General features: G+C 40.0%; 1 protein-coding gene across 4 annotated transcripts in view; it reads right to left on the bottom strand.

The window, feature by feature from the left end:
• Positions 1-21,455, bottom strand: part of LOC123506595 (proline-rich protein 36-like) — a 49,686-nt gene that overhangs the window by 14,294 nt on the left and 13,937 nt on the right. For all 4 annotated transcript variants that reach the window (XM_045258831.1, XM_045258832.1, XM_045258834.1 and 1 more), the window contains 2 exons: positions 21,189-21,447; positions 12,766-14,421 (listed from right to left, as the gene is read on the bottom strand). In XM_045258831.1, coding sequence (XP_045114766.1) covers positions 12,766-14,421; positions 21,189-21,447 — 1,915 coding nt within the window. The remainder of the gene's footprint in view (positions 1-12,765; positions 14,422-21,188; positions 21,448-21,455) is intronic.

The raw sequence follows: 21,455 nt of genomic DNA, 5'->3' as shown, positions 1-21,455 counted from the left end.
TTTTAGATCTAAATAAATACAGTCAATCCATCCCTCTCTCTCTTGTACTTTATCAACTATTCTAGAGTAGAAACTCAATAAATTTGTTACACATGACCGACCTTTTCTAAAACCAAATTGGCTATTTGATAATAATTTGTTGTCTTCAAGAAACTCAATCCATAGCTTCTTTATTACTTTTTAACACATCTTGCATATTACACTAGTTAGTAATACCGGTCTGTAATTTAAAAGTTCTTCCTTCCTTCCGCTCTTATATATGGGAACCACCTCACCTCTTTTCCACTCCACAGGCACTGTTCCATTTTCTATTGAGCATTTTATGATGTTGTATATAGAACTTGCTAGTTTTTTCCTACATTCTTTCAGTATTCTGCCTGTGAGACTTCATCTGGTCCCATTGCCTTTTCTTCATCTAGTTCCATCAACTTTTTTATTTCAAGCTTGGTTATTTTAATCTCTTTCATATGGACAGTCTCTATTACCCTGTGGTCTTTCAAATTTGGATTCCTTAGTAAAGACCTCATGAAATTTACTATTTAACAGTTCTGCCATACTTTTTGGGTCTTCCACCATTCCGTTCTCTCCTTTTAACCTTTCTATTGTTTCTTTTTGTCTTATTTTTCCATTTATGAATCTGTAGAACAATTTTGGTTGTTCCTTACATTTTTCGACAATGTCCTTTTCATAGTTCTTTCTTCTTCCTTTCTCACCTTAGCATATTCATTTCTTGCTGTTTTGAAGTTTTCCTTATTTTCTGGATTTCTGTTTCTTCTCCACCTTTTCCATGCTCCATCTCGTTTCTCCTTTGCCCTAGCACATCTTGCATTAAACCAATCTTTCTTTCCTTCTTCTTTAGGTCTATATTTCGGGACATATTCCTGACCCCAGTTTTGTATATTTCCAAAAATAAGTTATATTTCTCTTGAACCGTTAATGAGTTTTCCATCTCCTCCCAGTTTACGTTTTAAAATAGTTCTTGAGATTCTCAATATCAGCCTTTCTGTAATTTAATCGGTCTCCTTTGTATGATTCATCTCTATCTTCCTTTCCTTCTTCTATATCCATTTCTAATATTACATGGTCACTCTTTCCCAATGGGCACTTGTATCTTATATCATCGTTAATTGGTATATCCCTTGTAAAAACTAGGTCTAATCTTGCCGGCTCATCGTTTCCTCTGAATCTTGTGTTTTCCTTTACTCTTTGGACCATCAAATTATCTATCATTAGGTTCAGGAATCTATCTCCCCAGGCATCTTCCCCCATACCACTTTCATAATTTTCCCAGTCTACCTCCTTACAGTTGAAATCTCCTACCAATATCACTTTTCTCCTTTCTTTAATGATTCTTGTAAGACTCCTTATTGTGTCATCTATCATGTCTCTATATTCTTGGTTAGTCCATGAGTTTGTTTTTGGTGGCACATATGTTCCAATGATTGTTAACTCCTTTTTATTAATATGTATCTTAACATACAGTATTTCTGATTTTCCTTCCCCAAACTCCACTTGATTTACCACTATCTCCTTCCTTAACATCATCATGACTCCTCCTCCTTTACCCACTCTGTCTCTCCTCCATATATTATACCTTTTATCTATGTCTATTTTATTGCCTCATTTAACTTTGTTTCCACCAGGCATACAATATCTGGTTCTTCTTTCTTTATGTAATCTCTTAATTCCAATTTACTAAATAAAATCCGATCTATGTTTGTATACATCATTTTTAATCTCTTGTTCTTATCATTTTAGTTAAACTTGCTCCATTTTTTTCTTCTTTCTCTTTTTATATACCATTTCCTTATCCTGTCTCCTATAATTCTCCAAAAATGCCTTCTTCTCCTCTGACCTTTCATTATTTTTTTCTCTTGCTTCTGCCACCAATTCGTTGTCTCTTTCTTTCTTCCTTGTTTCTATTTTTCTTTATATATATATATATATATATATATATATATATATATATATATATATATATATATATATATATATATATATATATATCTTTGCAACCTTCTGGTTTCTCTGAGTTTTGTTTTCCTATATAGTACTTCTTCTGCTGCTGCTTGTGATTTTAGTAATATCTTAATTGGTCTCACTGTTCCTTCTTGATATGGTCCCATTCTATGGATTTCTTCTACTTCCTCTTCTAAGTTCTGTTTATCTTCGTCATTTAGATGTTTTAGTAGGTCTTTTACGGATTTCATTTCGTCTTTTTCCCTTCTTGGTCTATATTTAACATTTTTTTCTTTCAGTCTAAAAATAATTACACTTTTTTTTCCCGCAAATTTTCTTACTAAATTTCTTGTAGTTAGCTATTTGCACTTTTAAATCTTCATTTTCAGTTCTTAGCCTAGTTTCGTTTTCTTCCACTCTTTTTATCCTTTCTTTCAATTTCTGGAGCTCTTTATCCTGTTCTTCATTCTCTTTCATTCCCATACTCTCCTTTATCAATTTATCTAATTTACGTTCGATAGTCAACACTCTATCAAATAGTGAAGTATGTGCCGTATCGAAGCCTTCGAATGCTCTTTCTCCCTCACCAACATAGTCATCATCAGCTTTCATTCTTTTCCGTGTCTCATACCTGCATTTAGGTGGAATCTCTTTCTCACTCATGATTTTGTAACACTGTATTCATGAAAAAAAAAAAAAAAAAAGTCCACACTAATCGCCCAGGCCACTGCAAACCCAAACTAAGGTAGTGAAGATCAGCTGATTCTCGGGAGCGACGGTAGTGCGTCCTTCCTCGACCGCGTCTCTTGTGTGTATTTATCTAGTTGTAGTTTTACAGGGCCTGGGCTTTATGTTCGTGTGGCCCCGTCTCCATATCTACACTTATCCAATCTTACTTTAAAAGTATGCACACTCGTTGCAGACACTACTTCTTCATTTAACCCGTAAAGTCCGACAGGCCTTAAATAGGGCTGCATTGCACACTTCCGAGAGTCCTTAAATGGGGCAGCTACTTTGAGCACTAATAAAAACCGCGCTAGCATTGGTAGCGCTGCTATATTTGGTCATGACGTAGGCCTATGGTAGTACTGTCGGCTCCCAGGAAGCACACCGCTCTAGCCAGCTTTTTTTTTTTTTTTTTTTCTTTTAAAGGGGTGAAGAGAGGAGGTAGCTAGCTGAAGAGAAAGTGGGTGGGAAGAGAATGAAGGAAAGTAAGAGAGAGATAGATGGTGGGCTTGACCACCTTGCTAATTTTAGGCTCTAGCCAGCTAGTCTCCCGCAAATTTCTGTGAGGTGCATGAGCGTCGTGTCGCGGTGATAATTATTTACGTATTTACGTATTTACTTATTTAAGGAACTATTATTTACAACTATGGCTACTGGTGCTAAGAGGAAGCTAAAGTTTAGTGATAAAAGTGATAGACAAGGCGGGACAAGACGGAAAGTGCACAGGTTGGAGGTAGATCCCGACCCTGCTATTGTGACATCATCATCACCCACGCTTGATAAAAACATACGTAACTATAATCAGCCAATATGAGTGAAAACACGAAAAACATGTGAAAACACATAAAAACATGAAGTGCCTTACATTATGTAAGAATACACATAAAAGCACCTCCCCCGAGTTGCCGCTACCACAATCTTTCCAATTATCAGTTATTATTCTGAGACAACCATAGTGAGTAGAGCAATAAAAACTTGTAGGATGATGCATTGTCATGTCTACTAACAGGAGATTTTTTTCCAGAGTAATTTATAAGAGTTGATTTTTTTATGATAATTGCGGTAATGGGAGGGTGCGAATTTTGCGGCCATCGGTCTTAGCGGGTTAAACTGTTCCACGTCTCAATACATCTTTGCGGGAAACTATATATTTTAACATCTCTCAGACATCTTCCTTTTCTCAGCTTTTTACTATGCGATCTTGTGCTTCGAATGTCATATTCTTCTCTCAGGATCAGTTTCTCATTATCCACTTGGTCCATTCCGTTGATCAATTTAAAAACTTGTATCACGTCTCCTCTCTCCCTTCTTTGTTCCAGGGTTGGTAGATCCATAGCCTTTAGTCTCTCCTCATATGTCATCCTTTCAAATTCTGGAACCATTCTTGTAGCCATTTTTTGTAGTCTCTCCAATTTCCTTATGTGTTTCTTTTTATGAGGGGTCCACACTATTCCTGCATATTCCAATCTGGGTCTTATTATAGTACTTATCAATTTCATCATTTCTTTGTCCATGTAGTGAAATGCTACTCCAATATTCCTTAGCAAATTATATGTTTCTCTAAAAATTCTATCAATATGGCTTACTGGTTGATTGTTTTCTTCCATCGTCACTCCTAAGTCCTTTTCCTTTTTTATTTTCTCCAGTTCTCCTCCATCTCCCTCTTATAGATTCCCACAGGTCGTCTTTCACTCTTTCCCATTTCCATGACATGGCTTTTGTTCACATTGAATTCCATTTCCCACTTTTTGCTCCATTCCCAGATCTTATTTAGGTCTTCTTGCAGTATTTAACAATCCTCTTTTTGCTTTATAACTCTGCACAGTTTCGTATAATCTGCAAACAGATTTATGTAGCTGTTCACTACTCCTGGCATGTCGTTAATATAAATGAGGAAAAGTATTGGTGCCAATACTGACCTTTGTGGCACTCCGCTTTCTATTGTTCTCCACTTGGACTTCATATCTTTAACTACCGTGTGTGTTCTATTTATATACAGGCAACCCCCGCTTAACGAAGGGGTCACGTTCCTAAAAAACACTTTGTTAAGCTGAATTGAACTTCCATTGAGAGTAAACAAAGCGAGAGTTCATCATAGTATAGTGAAAAGTTTAATGAAAGTAAAAATTATGAAGTTAAACATTTAGGCAGCTTAATTTAAGTCATTATAATGTACACTAATGTATGTATGTATGTAACTTTATAGTGCTGATGATCTTAAATTTACGAAGGGAGGGAGAGTGAAATGGGAAAGACACTAACCAGCAACCTGTGGAATGTAAATAAAGGGCATCATTGTATCACATACAAAACTATGTACCACATTTCCACAAGGCTTTCCATTTTATCCATTGTAGAGTCATGAGTTCAGGTGGTTCTTTTTAGCTTGCAAGGAAGATACAGTCTCACCAGCCTTCTTAATAGAGTCTGCTGAAATGAAAATAGTAGACAGTAAATGGAAACAAGATGGTGGTGAGCAATGCTATAGTTTTCTCGCCTCTCTCGTGTCTGTGAATAATATCCAGCTTCACTTAGAGAGTAAGAGACTTCCTGGTCTTTTTAGGAATGCTAGGCCACATTGCAGGGCGTTTTGGTGGTAAGTTGAGCGAGGGAAGACAGAGCTGTTGCTTATGCTGTTATTCGCTACAATCTTCGTTGTAGCGAAATTTCATTGTGAAGCTTCGTTAAGCGGGGGTTACCTATATATATATATATATATATATATATATATATATATATATATATATATATATATATATATATATATATATATATATACACATACAGGCAACCCCTGCTTAACGAAATTTCACTACAATGAACGTTTCCTATTACTACCATCTGCTCATATAACAAACACCAAACTTGCTGTAATGAAATTTTATCCAGGCAATTTTATCCAAGTTTGAAAGCCCCGCTGTATCACGCAAGCAGACAGGCTTTTGAATAAACCAGCACCTCTCATGGACAAAACACACACCACTCACTTCCCTACCCGTCCCAGCTCTTAGTTAAAAACAAAAGAAGGGTTCATCACCAGCTCATCATCTCACACTCAACATGCCACCAAAATGCCCTGCAACCAGTCCTGCAATGTCGCCTAGTGTTGCTAAGAAGAAAAGGAAGTCTTTTATTCTCGAAGTGAAGCTGGATGTTATTCACAGACACAAGAGGTGAAAAAACTAATAGCATTGCTCGCTACCATGGCTTGACTCCATCTACTGTTTCTACTATTTTCAAGTCAGCAGACTCTATTAAGAAGGCTGGTGAGACTGTATCTTCCTTGCAAGCTAAAAGAACCACCTGAACTCGTGACTCTACAATGTATAAAATGGAAAGCCATGTGGAAATGCGGTACACAAATTTTTTATGCACTACAATGATGTGCCCTTTGTTTACATTCCACAGGTTGCCAGCTAGCATTTTTCCCGCTCCACTCTCCCTCCCTTCATAAATCTAAGATCAACAACATTATAAAGTTACTTACATACATACATTAGTGTACATTATAATGACTTAGTCTTAACTTAAACTGCTTAAATGTTTAACTTCATAATTTTTATTTTCATTTAACGTCAAACTTGTTATAATTGCTTCGCTTAACAAAAATTTCCTTAACTTGTACAGCGTCAGCAGATCTGAGACTTTGTGATTTCGCCAGTGCTGGCCACATCATGGATTTTTTTTTTTTTTTTGCTAAACGTCTTAAATGATGTGAAACAAATGAAAATGACAGTCATTCCTCCCAGAAATGACTGGAAGTGGTATCAATTGGTGCGAGATATTTTGCGCTAAGCCTTATGTGATTAGTTTATTCGCTTCCTCGTTTCTCACCAGTCGATCCCCGAGTTGGACACATGCATAATATCGTTCCTGAGTTGAAAGAAAAACAACATGTCATGTTTTGCTGTTTGGGAGTGCTTGTGGATAAAAATAGACACGAGATATCGTGAGGGAGCGTTGCCTTTCACAGTGCAAATATTTTCCGAGTAATATGTACAGTCAACCCTCGGCTATCGCGACTTCCGCTATCGCGTTTTATTGCTATTACACACCCATGAAAAGCAGCTAAAATTTCATCATTGCGACCTCAGATGCCTGCTATTGCACGCCCAGCCATGACGTCACGGGATATCTGAGCACTCATTGGCCAAAACCGCCTTCCCGCCAAGATCAATTTGGCTATTGCGTTTTTGGCTATAGCGCAGCTATTTCAGCCCCAATTGGGCGCGATAGCCAAGGGTTAAGTGTACTTGTTTTTCCTTATAACAAAGCAAATGGAAAATTCTTATTTATGTCATACAAGATTTTCACTACCACAATATAACAGTTACCAAAAACAACTGAAATGGTAAGAGTAAGTAATGGAAATTACGCTTTGTTCATATTAGCGGAGTTGAGGCGTCAGTTTCCCGCTACACCAAGCTGAAGGCAGCAGAAACAGCTAAAGTTCAGAATTGTAATAAATAAATACAGGAAGCATTCATGTTAGCAGGGACGAGGAGGCAGCATGAGCAATGTCTACAGTGCATGATGGCAGTATAATGGTAGGTTTTGAGGACGCAATACCTCTGAAAACACGAAGAAGCTCGCTGATGTATCTCATACATCTCTGACGCCCGGTTCGCTCAGAGTAGCCGACGTATCTCGTACGTCTCTGACGCTGTACGGGTTAAAGAACAGCTTTTTAGAAACGTAACCCATTCATTAAGTGGGACTTGCCTGCATATATATATATATATATATATATATATATATATATATATATATATATATATATATATATATACAGGAAACACCTGTTTAACGAAGGTTCACACAACGAAACTTCACTACAACGAAGGTTTCATTTTACTACCATCTGCTCGTTTAACGAACAGAAAACTCGCTTTAACGAAGTTTTATCCAGGTAATTTTTTTCAAAATTTGAAAGCCCCACCGTATCAAGCAAGCTGACAGGCTTTTGAGTACACCAGGAGCTGCTGGTACTAAGACCTGCCTCAGGAGAAATCCTGAGACACCTTTAGAATAAAGATCAAGATCAAACCTCTCGTGGACAACACGCACATCACTCACTCCCCACTCAAAACATAACAGCGTCAGCAGCAGCTCGTCTTTCCTAGCTCAACTTACCACCAAAACGCCCTGCAATGTGGCCTAGCGTTCCTAAGAAGACCAGGAAGTCTCTTACTCTCGAAGTGAAGCTGGATATTATTCACAGACACGAGAGAGGGCAGAAAACTAATAACATTGCTCGCCACCATCTTGACTCCATCTACTGTCTACTATTTTCAAGTCAGCAGACTCTATTAAGAAGGCTGGTGAGATCGCATCTTCCTTGCAAGCTAAAAGAACCACCTGAACTCGTGACTCTACAATGGATAAAATGGAAAACCTTGTGGAAATGTGGTACATAAGTTTTGTATGCGGTACCATGATGCGCACTTTGTTTACATTCCACAGGTTGCCGGTTAGTGTCTTTCCCATTTCATTCTCCCTCCCTTCATAAAGTTAAGATCATCAACATTATAAAGTTACGTACATACATACATTAGTGTACATTATAATGACTTAAATTAAACTACCTAAATATTCAACTTTAAAAATATAATTTTTACTTTCATTAAACCTTTTACTATATTATGATGCACTCTCCCTTTGCTTACTCTCAATAGAAGTTCAAATCAGGGGTTAAACTTGTTATAATCGGTTCGCTTAACGAAGTGTTTTTTAGGAACATAACCCCTTTGTTAAGCGGGGATTGCCTGTATATATATATATATATATATATATATATATATATATATATATATATATATATATATATATATATATATATACACCTGGTTTTGTTCAATGCCTCAAAAACCCAATTTCTACAACTATCTACTCGACATAACCTTCCACACAACTATCCTCTCTTCTTCAATAACACTCAACTTCCCCTCTCCTCTACATTAAACACACTCGGTCTATCCTTCACTAAAAATCTAAACTGGAAATTTCACATCTCTACTCTTGCTAAATCAGCTTCCAAGAAGTTAGGTGTCCTGTGGCGTCTTCGTCCATTTTTCTCTCCCTCCCAGCTGCTTGCTCTGTACAGGGGCCTTATCCGCCCGTGTATGGAGTATGGCTCTCATGTCTGGGGGGGATCCACACACAGCTTTACTAAACAAGGTGGAATCTAAAGCTTTTCGTCTTATCAACTCTTCTCCTCTAACTGACTGTCTTGATTCTTTAAGTCACCGCCGCAATGTTGCATCTTTATCTGTCTTCTACCGCTGTTTTCATGCTGTCTGCTCTTCTGAACTTGCTAACTGCATGCCTTCCCCCCTCCTGCGGCCTCGCTGCACAAGACTCTCTACTTCTTCTCATCCTTATTCTGTCCATCTTCCTAATGCAAGAGTTAACCAGTATCTTCACTCCTTCATTCCCTACACTGGTAAACTCTGGAACTCTCTACCTGTGTCTGTATTTCCACCTGCCTATGACTTAAACTCTTTCAAAAGAGGAGTGTCAAGACACCTCTTACGTTAACTGGACCCTCCTTTTAGATTTTTTGTTTTTCTCTTTCTCCTACTTTCTTCTTAACAGGGCCTGGCAACCAGCGGATTTTTTTTTGCAGCGCTTTGTTTTCCCTTGGCGGTGCCCTTGTAATGTAAAAAAAAAAAAATATATATATATATATATATATATATATATATATATATATATATATATATATATATATATATTCATATATTCTACCTCCTTGATTTTCAGAAATATAGAATTACTGAGAGATAATGTTACCTTCTTCCGAAAATAAGGAGGAGGTAGTAGACACCTACTGAAACGATAATTTACTCCCAGCGAGGTCTAATAGCACTAGTTGAAGGGGGTGCTGAACCTTTCACTAAAGCTAGTTGTGATCTCGCTGAACGTTTCCTTTTGTGTCTCACTACTCAAGGGGGCATTCACAGCTTGCCCTCTAGAGACAACTCTCCTTCTTCACACAAAACTACATGCACTTACCAATCACACACTTTTCACTTACAATTAACAATTTAAATAATGGCAACTCCAAATCCAGCCTCAGAGTCCCCTTCTGGAGATGGGACCAATGTCCCCAGGTTGGACTGTCCTTTCATTAGTGACCCAAAAAGTCTTGACACTTCCCTCAACTTTTTCTACATTAACTTCTGTAACATTTGCAGTCTTAGACCTAATTTTCAATCTGTGAAACAACACCTCTCTTCTAATAAATCTCATCTTTTTCTTACCGAAACACAGCTGTCTGAGGCAACTGACAGTAGCCCCTTCTGTTCCCTCCTACTTTCTCTATTCTCACTTTCCTTCCAAAGCTGGATGTTGCATCTATGTGCGCTACGACTTAACTTTCTCTCGTGCCCACTCTCTTGAATCTTCCGAATTTTCCACTATCTGGCTTAGACTCAACTGTCACTCTCAAACTAAATTTATCTGTGCTGTTTCTCTCTCTCCTAACTCCTCTGACTATAGTAAATTCTTTGACTATTTAACTTCCAAAGTGGAGCACATTGTCCCTTTACCCTTTCACGGAGATCTCCATCCTTGGAGATTTCAATGTTCACCACCACCTTTGGCTTTTCTCTCCCTTCACTGACCATCCTGGTGAACTTTGCTATCATCCATGACCTAGGGCAAACGGCAATTGGTGCAACACCCTACTCGTATTCCTGACCGTCTTGGAGATACGCTCAACATCCTTGATCTCTTCCTTACCACTAATCCTTCTGCTTATACTGTCACCCTATCTTCTCTGTTTGGGTTCTCTAAATTTCTGTATTTTGTCCTATTTCTCCAATCCCTCTCCAGGATCCCCCTAAGCCGTGGTGCCTCTGGCGTTTTGCCTCTGCTAATTGGAGGGGGACCTGAGGTGGTGTTATGCTGATTTTTCCTGGTATGATTACTGTTTCCATGTCAGAGACTTTTCTGTGTGCTGAATGCATAACAGAAGTGATAGTGTCTGGCATGGAGGTGTACATTCCTCATTCTTTTTCTCAAACTAAACCTTGGTTTAACATAGCCTATTCTCATGCTATACATGATAGAGAGGTTGCCCACAAAAAGTACTTGAGCCGTCGATTTCCTGAATCTCATGCACTTTATATTTCTGCCCGGAATTATGCCAAGTCTGTTCTTCAACTTGCCAAACACTCCTTCATAAATAGAAAATGTCAAAATCTTTCAAACTCTAACTCCCCTTGTGACTTCTGGCATCTGACCAAAAACATCTCCAGTAACCTTACTTCTTCATCTTTCCCTCCTTTATTTCATCCTGATGGCACCTGTTTCTAAAGCTGAACTCTTCTCTCAAACCTTTGCTAACAACTCCACCTTGGATGATTCTGGGCTTGTCCCTCCCTCTCCTCTTTCCTGACTATTTCATATCTTCAATCAAAATTCTTTGTAATGATGTTTTCTATGCTTATCGACCTGATGCAGTCCCTCCTGCTGTTCTCAAAAACTGTGCTTCCATGCTTGCACCTTTCAACTATGCCTATTGACTTCTACCTTTCCTTCTTGCTGGAAGTTTGCCTACATTCAGCCTGTTCCTAAAATAGAGTGACTGTCCTATGGCTTTATTCTCTTGCTTGTCTGAAGTTTTTTAATCTATCCTCAATAGGAAGATTCTTGAACAGGTCACTTCACAATCTTCTATCTGATTGCCAGTATGGCTTCCGTCAAGGTCTCTCTACTGGCATTCCTTACTGAGTCTTGGTCATCCTCTTTTAGAGATTTTGGTGAAACTTTTACTGTCGCATTAGACATATCAAAAGCTTTTGATAGAGTCTGGCACAAAGCTTTGATTTCCAAACTGCCCTCCTTCTCTCTACAACTTTATTTCAAGTTTCCTTTCCGACCGTTCTATTGCAACCATGGTAGACAGCCACTGTTCTTCTCCTAAATCAATTAACAGTGGTGTTCCTCAGGGTTCTGTCCTATCACCCACTCTTTTTCTATTATTCATTAATGACCTTCTTAACCAAACTTCTTGCCCTATTCACTCCTACGCTGATGATACCACCCTACATCTTTCCACGTCCTTTCAGAGACATCCAACCCTCCAAGAAGTCAACAGATCATGCAGGGACGCCACATAACATCTGACTTCTGATCTTTCTAAGATTTCTGATTGAGGCAGAGAAAACTTAGTTTTTAGTGCCTTAAAAACTCAATTCCTCCATCTATCAACTCGACACAACCTTTCAGACAACTATCCCTCTTCTTCAATGACACTTGTGTCCTTCACTCATAATCTTAACTGGAAACTTCATATCTCATCACTTGCTAAAACAGCTTCTACAAAGTTAGGCATTCTATCATGTCTCCACCAGTTTTTCTTACCCCTCCAACTGCTAACTATGTACAAGGGCCTTATCTGTCCTTGTATGGCGTACTCTTTGCATGTTAGGGGGGGGGGGGTTCCCACTCGTACAGCTTTATTAGATAGGATGGAATCAAAAGCTTTTTGTCTCATCAATTCCGCTCTTCTGACTGACTTTCTTCAGTCTGTTTCTCACCACTGAAATGTTGCATCCCTTTCTATCTTTTATCAATATTTTAATTCTAACTGCTCTATTGATCTTGCTAACTGCATGCCTTTGCTCCCCCTGCGGCCTCACTGCACAAGGCTTTCTTCCTCTCATCCCTATTCTGTCCAATCTTCTAATACAAGAGTTAACCAGTATTCTCAATCATTCATACCTTTCACTGGTAAACTCTGGAACTCTCTGCCTGCTTCTATATTTCTATCTTCCTAAGACTTATCTTCTTTTAAGAGAGAGGTGTCAAGACATTTGTCCCTGAATTCTGACTAATTCTTTTGATTCTTTTATGGAGACTACAATACAAGTGGGCCTTTTTTTTCTAATATTAATTTTTTTTGTCCTTAATAGTTCTCCCTTTTACATAAAAAATAGGAAACCTCACCTCTCTACTTGAAGAATGAAAAACAACCACATAAACTTCTCAGCTTCCTTATCACAAATGTCAAGCTTTGGCTATCACCTCAACCCAACCAGCACCATGACTGACCCCAAGTGCACCAGTACTCACCTCAGAGACTCCAACACAAGTGACGTGGGATGTGGCTGTCACACAAGACTCCTGCACTTCCCTCTGTGTTTCACTATGCATGGCGTCCGACCAATGCAACCCACGGTTCATTCTGATGAATAATGGAGAGCTGTCCTGTTGAGTGTTGGGTTGGAGCACGTCATTGTGTGGTGTGCGGGGATGACTGGACTCACTGTGTGGTGTAACAAATTGGTGCGACTCACTGCACTGTGTCCCAAATGTTCGTGAGCAAGGTGTTTCTGACTGTTGTGTTGCACATGATGGTGTTGCTGCCTGCAGTGAGGCACTTGATAGTGCTGTAGGTTGCTGTGAGGCACTTAATGGTGTTGTAGATTGCTGTGAGGCACTTAATGGTGTTGTAGATTGTCGTGAGGCACTTGGTGTTGTAGGTTGCTGTGAGGCACTTGGTGGTGTTGCAGGCTGCTGTGAAGGACTCTGCAGTGTTGGGGGCTTCTGTGAAGAACTATGCAGTGTTGCAGGCCACTGTAAGGGACTCTGGAGTGTTGCAGGCTGCTGTGAGGAACTCTGCAGTGTTGCAGGCTGCTGTGAGGGACTCAAGAGTATTGCAAGCTGCTGTGAGGAATTCTGCAGTGTTGCAGGCTGCTGTGAGGGACTGTGCAGTATTGCAGGCTGCTGTGAGGGACTGTGCAGTGTTGCAGGCTGCTGTGAGGGACTGAGCAGTGTTGCAGGCTGCTGTGAGGGACTGAGCAGTGTTGCAGGCTGCTGTGAGGGACTGTGCAAAGTTGCAGGCTGCTGTGAGGGACTCTGCAGTGTTGCATGCTGCTGTGAGGGACTCAGCAGTGTTGCAGCCTGCTGTGAGGAACTCTGCAGTACTATAGGCTGCTTCATGGAACTCTGTGGTGTTGCAGGATCCTGTGATTTATTCTGTAGTACTGTGGGGTTCCCTGAAGTACTCTGTGGTGTTGCTGGGGAGTGGGTGGTTGGCCAAGCTTTCCAAGGAGTGGTGTTGGTGGTGGGTGCAATGCACCGTGTGGCACGAGTGTGTTTGCGTGACGGTGTGGTGCGTGGGGACGGACGCTGGCGTGAGGCACGAGTGATGGCTGCCTTGGCTACTTCAGCCTCTCGCTCACTGAAAACAGTCTCCAAAATGAGCAAAACCTCCTCGATGCGTGCCACTGGCAGAGCACAGCGCCACAGTGCCAGCAAATGTGCTTTGTCAAGGGAAAACGTCTGACAGGGAGGCTTGTCAGTTTGATCAGTGTCAGGGGAAGGAGCTGGAGCTGCAGCAGGAGCAGGGTTGTGGTGCATCCCTACTAGAGTGAGCTGACCTTTTTCATGGAGAACTTGGTTTTTAAAGAGGCTAAGTTTGGGAGGCTGTGAGGTGGACTGAGTGTGTGATGTGGTGGAGAATGGTGAAGAGGCCTTTCTGTCAACAAGTGGCTGCTGTCCTGGTGTGACGGCAGTGGCACTGATTCGCTGAGCCGCCCTCACGACTTCTCTCTCTGTTAGCCTCAACTCCTTCATCCTGGCATGGGCAAGTCGAACCCTATCCTTCAGTTGTTGAAGGACTAATGGTACCTCCTCTCCAAGCTCCTCCAGCTTCCATAACACTGTGTCTGGCGATACACTGGAGGAATCACCATCTCTTACTGCTGCTTCAAGGGGACTTGCTTCCTGCAGGAGGTAAGGAAAAGGCAATATATTCTATAAGTATCCCAAACTTTGTCAAGTACTTTCAGATATGGAGTCTTTCTTCCTACTGAGTGCTTAAACTGTACAGACGGACAATCTATTCCCTTCTACCTCATAAGAAACTGAACAAAAGGATCCTATTCAGACAAAGTAAAGTGAAGTGTGTAGTTTGCACAAAGTGAAACAAGTTAGCAGGCCAAGAATTTCACCCTTGTTTTGATGGCATGCCAGTGCATGGAGACTTGATATACAACATTACTGCATGAGATACGTCAATAACATCCGCCATCACACTGCATACCTCATACATACTCTCATCAATGTCCTTAGGAAAGTAATCACAAGTCAATAGCAATTTATAAACAAGTTGAATTTCTTAAAAGGAATTTACCACAAGGCAAACATCTGTAAATATGGATTACTTATACATTTTAATTAAAACTCAAAATTTACAAATCAATCCTAAATTCATAAATCAGGGCATACTTGAGAGAGAGAGAGAGAGAGAGAGAGAGAGAGAGAGAGAGAGAGAGAGAGAGAGAGAGAGAGAGAGAGAGAGAGAGAGAGAGAGAGAGAGAGAGAGAGAGAGAGAGAGAGAGAGAGAGAGAGAGAGAGAGAGAGAGAGAGAGAGAGAGAGAGAGAGAGAGAGAGAGAGAGAGAGAGAGAGAGAGAGAGAGAGAGAGAGAGAGAGAGAGAGAGAGAGAGAGAGAGAGAGAGAGAGAGAGAGAGAGAGAGAGAGAGAGCTATGGTAGGATATCATACAAGATATACATGTACTATAAAGTTACTTTATATATCATTTTATGTATCACTTCTTCCCAGTTCCTTTACACCTTTACTTTACTGAAAAGTAATTTAGTGGCTTTCTCTTCTTGTCTCCTTTGAGTATTAGCACTGTGTTAGCTCCCTTCTATTCTAAGGGGTACATCTTTTCATAAGGACATACTTTGTGCCCTTCAAGCCAATATGTGCAATTTTCCTCAACAAAAATGCAAATAAAACCAATGACGGAAAAATTATGGAAATATCATGGGGAGAATGGTGTTACAATACTCCTTATCTGGCCTTTCAAAATGAACTGACTGGACATCATGTCATCTCAAGAAGTCTTCCATGCCATCCAACACAACATCAGCAACAAGTCAAGACAGTAATATTTTTGTATTTCCAGTGTACCACAAGCAATGTTTTGAGAGCCACTGACAACACTTTTGTGGTCACTATATACACAGCATGTCATGACCAGGTACCATGTCCCTCATAGCTGCCACTACTTTGACTCAGCTTATCTCTAGGCTGCCTCTTGTGTAGCCTAGCGTGGGGCACAAATACAACGAATCCAGACATCCACTGGCCACCAGCCACTAAAAATCAAAAGGCTGCCACCCAATTCAACACCAACAGAGATAGAACTATAACAAACGTCAACTTAATGAGGATGCAACATACACAAACGTCCAAACACACACCCGACCCACAAGACACTGCACTCTGGCATAAAAGTGGAAAGAACTACTATATGCAGCTATAAATACAACGGACAACCAGACAACACAGGAATGTTCTTCACACAACAGTACCAACAGGAAACAGGAACACGCACGTGCGCGTGCATGGAAACACACACACACACACACACACACACACACACACACACACACACACACACACACACACACACACACACACACACAGGCATTCGACAAAGTGTCACATGCAAGATTACTAAGGAAGTTAGAGGAGAAGGGTGGCTTAAAAGGAAGCACATTGAGATGGATAGAAAATTATTTGATGGGGAGAGAAATAAGGATGGTAGTTAAAGATATGAAGTCCAAGTGGAGAGCAGTAGAAAGCGGAGTGCCACAGGGGTCAATATTGGCACAAATACTTTTCCTCATTTATATTAACGACATGCCAGGAGTGAACAGCTACATAAATCTGTTTGCAGATGAGTTATAAAGCAAAAAGAGGATTGTGAAATACTGCAAGAAGACCTAAATAAGATCTGGGAATAGAGTAAAAAGTGGGAAATTAAATTCAATGTGAACAAAAGCCATGTCATGGAAATGGGAAAGTAAAAGATGACCCGTGGGAATCTATTAGATGGGAGATGGAGTAGAACTGGAGAAAGTAAAAAAGGAAAAGGACTTAGAGTGACGATGGAAGAAAACAATCAACCGGTAAGCCATATTGATAGAACTTTTAGAGAAACATATAATTTGCTAAGGAATATTGGAGTAGCATTTCACTACATGGACAAAGAAATGATGAAGAAATTGATAAGTACTATAATAAGACCCAGATTGGAATATGCAGGTGTAGTGTGGACCCCTCATAAAAAGAAACACATAAGGAAATTGGAGAGGCTACAAAGAATAGCTACAAGAATGGTTCCAGAATTTGAAGGGATGACATATGAAGAGAGACTAAAGGCTATGGATCTCCCAACCCTGGAACAAAGAAGGGAGAGAGGAGACCTGATACAAGTTTATAAATTGATCAACGGAATGGACCAAGTGGATAATGAGAAACTGATCCTGAGAGAAGAATATGACATCAAAAGCACAAGATCGCATAGTAACAAGCTGAGAAAAGGAAGATGTCCAAGATATTAAAAAATATAGTTTCCCGCAGAGATGTATTGAGACATGGAACAGTTTATATGAAGAAGTAGTGTCTGCAACGAGTGTGCACACTTTTAAAGTAAGATTGGATAAGTGTAGATATGGAGACGGGGCCACACGAGCATAAAGCCCAGGCCCTGTAAAACTACAACTAGGTACAACTAGGTAAACACACACACACACACACACCCCCAAGACTGGAAAAGAGCTAACATTGTCCCAATCTATAAATCAGGTAACAAGAGAGACCCATTGAACTATAGACCAGTGTCACTTACAAGTGTGGTAGCTAAGATGTGTGAGAGGGTGGTGAAGACTAGATGGACAGACTTTTTGGAGAAAAATGACATACTTTGTGAGTGTCAATTTGGTTTTAGGAAAGGGCGTTCATGCACGACAAACCTGATATGTTACTATTCGAGGGTGATAGATGTAATACAGGAAAGAGATGGTTGGGCTGATGGAATATATCTGGATTTAAAAAGGCCTTTGATAAGGTACCACACCAGAGACTGATCTGGAAACTTGAAATGGTAGGAGGAGTGCATGGCAGTTTACTAAAATGGATGGAAGACTTTTGGTAGGAAGAGAAATGAGAACAATAATTAAGGACAGACCATCAGAATGGGGATTGGTGGAGAGTGGAGTTCCACAGGGATCAGTGTTGGCACCAGTAATGTTCGCAGTCTACATAAATGACATGGTGGATGGGGTGTCCAGTTATGTGAGCCTATTTGCAGGCGATGCAAAATTGTTAAGAAAAGTGAGATGTGACAAAGATTGCGAACTACTCCAGGAAGACTTGGACAGAATATGGAAATGGAGCTGTACATGGCAAATGGAGTTCAACACGACAAAATGCAAGAAAATAGAGTTTGGCAAGAGTGAAAGAAGAATCAGGAGTATGTACAAGATAGGAAATGAAGACATAAAAACCAGTCATGAAGAAAAAGACCTTGGGGTGACAATTACCAATGACCTATCGCCAGAGAGACATATAAACAAAATAATTGGAGAAGTATTGAACTTATTGAGGAACATAAGAGTGGCGTTCGTATATCTAGATGAAGAAATGATGAAGAAAATAATTACTGCAATGATAAGACCGAGGCTTGAATATGCAACAATACAGTGGGCTCGAACTTAAAGAAACACATAAGGAAACTAGAGAAAGTACAGAGGGCTGCAACGAAAATGGTGCCTGACTTAAGAGATTTGACTTATGAAGACAGACTGAAAAGAATGCAACTTCCAACCCTGGAAAACAGAAGAAAGGGAGACCTGATAGCAATATACAGAGTGATGATTGGCATGGAAAAAATGGATAGGGAAGATCTGTGTATGTGGAATGGAAGAATGTCGAGAGGGCATGGGAAAAAACTAAAATGGCCACTTATAGGAGAGATGTGAAAAATATAGCTTCCCTCATAGAAGGGTGGAAGCATGGAATAGTTTAGGCGTGGAAGTGGTCAGCAAGGAATATTCATGATTTTAAGAAAAAGCTGGACATTAATAGATATGGAGACGGGACAACACGAGCATAGCTCTTTTCCCGTATGTTACAATTAGGTAAATACAATTAGGTAAATACACACACACACACACACACACACACACACACACACACACACACACACACACACACACACACAGGGTTCTAGATAGATAGATAGAAAGAGTGTGCAGAGTTATAAAGCAAAAGGAGGATTGTGAAATACTGCAAGCAGACCTAAATAAGATCTGGAAATGGAGTAAGAAGTGGGAAATGGAATTCAATGTGAACAAAAGCCATGTCATGGAAATGGGAAAGAGTGAAAGACGACCTGTGGGAATCTATAAGATGGGAGATAGAGTAGAACTGGAGAAAGTCAAAAAGGAAAAGGACTTAGGAGTGACGATGGAAGAAAACAATCAACCAGTAAGCCATATTGATAGAATTTTTAGAGAAACATATAATTTGCTAAGGAATATTGGAGTAGCATTTCACTACATGGACAAAGAAATGATGAAGAAATTGATAAGTACTATAATAAGACCCAGATTGGAATATGCAGGAGTAGTGTGGACCCCTCATAAAAAGTAACACATAAGGAAATTGGAGAGGCTACAAAAAATAGCTACAAGAATGGTTCCAGAATTTGAAAGGATGACATATGAGGAGAGACTAAAGGCTATGGATCTACCAACCCTGGAACGAAGAAGGGAGAGAGGAGACCTGATACAAGTTTATAAATTGATCAACGGAATGGACCAAGTGGATAATGAGAAACTGATCCTGAGAGAAGAATATGACATCCGAAGCACAAGATCGCATAGTAAAAAGCTGAGAAAAGGAAGATGTCTGAGAGATATTAAAAAATATAGTTTCCCGCAGAGATGTATTGAGACGTGGAACAGTTTAGATGAAGAAGTAGTGTCTGAAACGAGTGTGCATACTTTTAAAGTATGATTGGATAAGTGTAGATATGGAGACGGGGCCACACGAGCATAAAGCCCAGGCCCTGTAAAACTGCAACTAGGTAAATACAACTAGGTAGGTAAATAAACACTTCACACAATAACTGGATTCAGTGAGATGATGGCCTTCCGTAGAGCCAAGACAGTAGCCAACATCCTGGTCACCTTTTATATATGATTGGGTTATGTTCCTGAAAATGCAACTGCAGAGCGAATGGTTGTAGAGCGAACTTAAGATTGAACAGGAAAAAATAAGAATGCGTTTCAAGACCTTTATGTGTGTTCTCCCTAAAAACCATGAAACATTGTATCTAAATAAAGTTATTGCCTAAGGTAATAGAACAAATTTCATAAATAAAATAAACACAAGAATAAAGCAATAAAACAAAAAAATAAGAATACTTTTTTGCAATTACTTTAATGTAGGAGTCTATATATCTCCCCTTTGAGGGTGGAGGAGCCTCGCCTTTGCCAATTGTCCCATGCAAAGCTAAGGGACAGTGTGTATCAATTCCATTTTTCCTCCAATCATTATCATTATCAGTTATTATCATTATAATCATTAATATTATCATTTATCATTTACATATATGATGCTTCCTGTCTTCCTATCCAGGATCACTGGAGGATAGATAGAATGATCATGACTGATTAAGAGTGAGAAAATAATTCACGACAGAGGATAGAGAGTAAATGCTTTGACAGATGAGAAGGGGTGACAGGCAGGCAGGTTTGATACAAGATGAGAGAGAGAAAGGGAGAGGAAAGTCCCCATTACTTTCTTCTCTCTTTCCCTTTCATCTTGTTTAATTTAAACCTTCCTTCCTGTCACGACCGCTTCCCTCATCTGTCCAAGCATCTAAAGCAATTACTCTTCATCCTCTCTGTCATGAATAATTTCTTTCTCATTCTCAGTTAGTCACAATCATTCTATCATTCAATCCTCAGCTTTTTTTTTACTCTCATATTTTGTCTCTCAAGAACTTCACTCACTCACATTGACTCTGTCTCTCTCTCTCTCTCTCTCTCTCTCTCTCTCTCTCTCTCTCTCTCTCTCTCTCTCTCTCTCTGATTTGCACTCACTCCAAATTGAAGGATTAGAGTGGTCAACTTTCTTACAAACAAATGAATACTGGTGAATTTCAGCAGGAAAGACAAGATAGGAAGCGGTAGACAAATCTGACTAGGCAAGGATAGAGCACAGAAGCAATTACTGAAGTGATAGGAGGGACTGTATCAGGGCAATAAACTTTCTACTAAAGATCAAGGCTAAAGAGGGCATAGGAAACATTATCTCAAGGAATTTCTCTACGCATAATATAGACAAAGAGACAGTGAAGAAGGAACAAGCCATGAGTTACACTGTGTGGAATTGCCACCAAGGATATAACAGAAAATTAAAGCTTTAGATAGATAATAAGTCAGTGGTGCCATCAAAATGAAATAAGTCATATTTTTCATGTTTGTATGCTTCCTATGAAAGGGAATAAGGAATGCCTAAGAATTGAGTCTCTGGGAGAACACTCATGGCAAAATATCACCATGTTGCTGATCAGACCAAGACAGTCGTTATGTACCAACGATTACAACGTCAAGCAATGCAATTGTGGAGTTCTTGTGATGATCTGTGTAATGAGCAATGATAAGCCAAAACAGCATCTCCCTTACCTTACTCTTTTCAAGCTTTATTCTCTTTGGAGACACACTGCCATCATCACCACCTACTTCCTCCTCACCAGCCTCTCTAGCACGACGGGTGCAGTGGCGGGTGGACCTGGCAGGTGTGTCAGACGGGGTGTCACTGACGGCACCGGTGGTTGAGAGACACTCACTGCAGCTCCAGGACTTAGCAGTGAAGGGCAGGCCACCACACCTCACATGAACACCTGTAGAGCCACACAGGCTGCACAGTAACACCTCCCACCACCTGTAGGG

This window comes from Portunus trituberculatus, chromosome 20 (genome assembly GCF_017591435.1).
Source record: "Portunus trituberculatus isolate SZX2019 chromosome 20, ASM1759143v1, whole genome shotgun sequence".
In the NCBI taxonomy this organism is placed as follows: Eukaryota; Metazoa; Arthropoda; class Malacostraca; order Decapoda; family Portunidae; genus Portunus; species Portunus trituberculatus.
The sequence above is the reverse complement of the archived record's forward strand: the minus strand, read 5'-3'. Positions and strand labels throughout refer to the sequence as shown.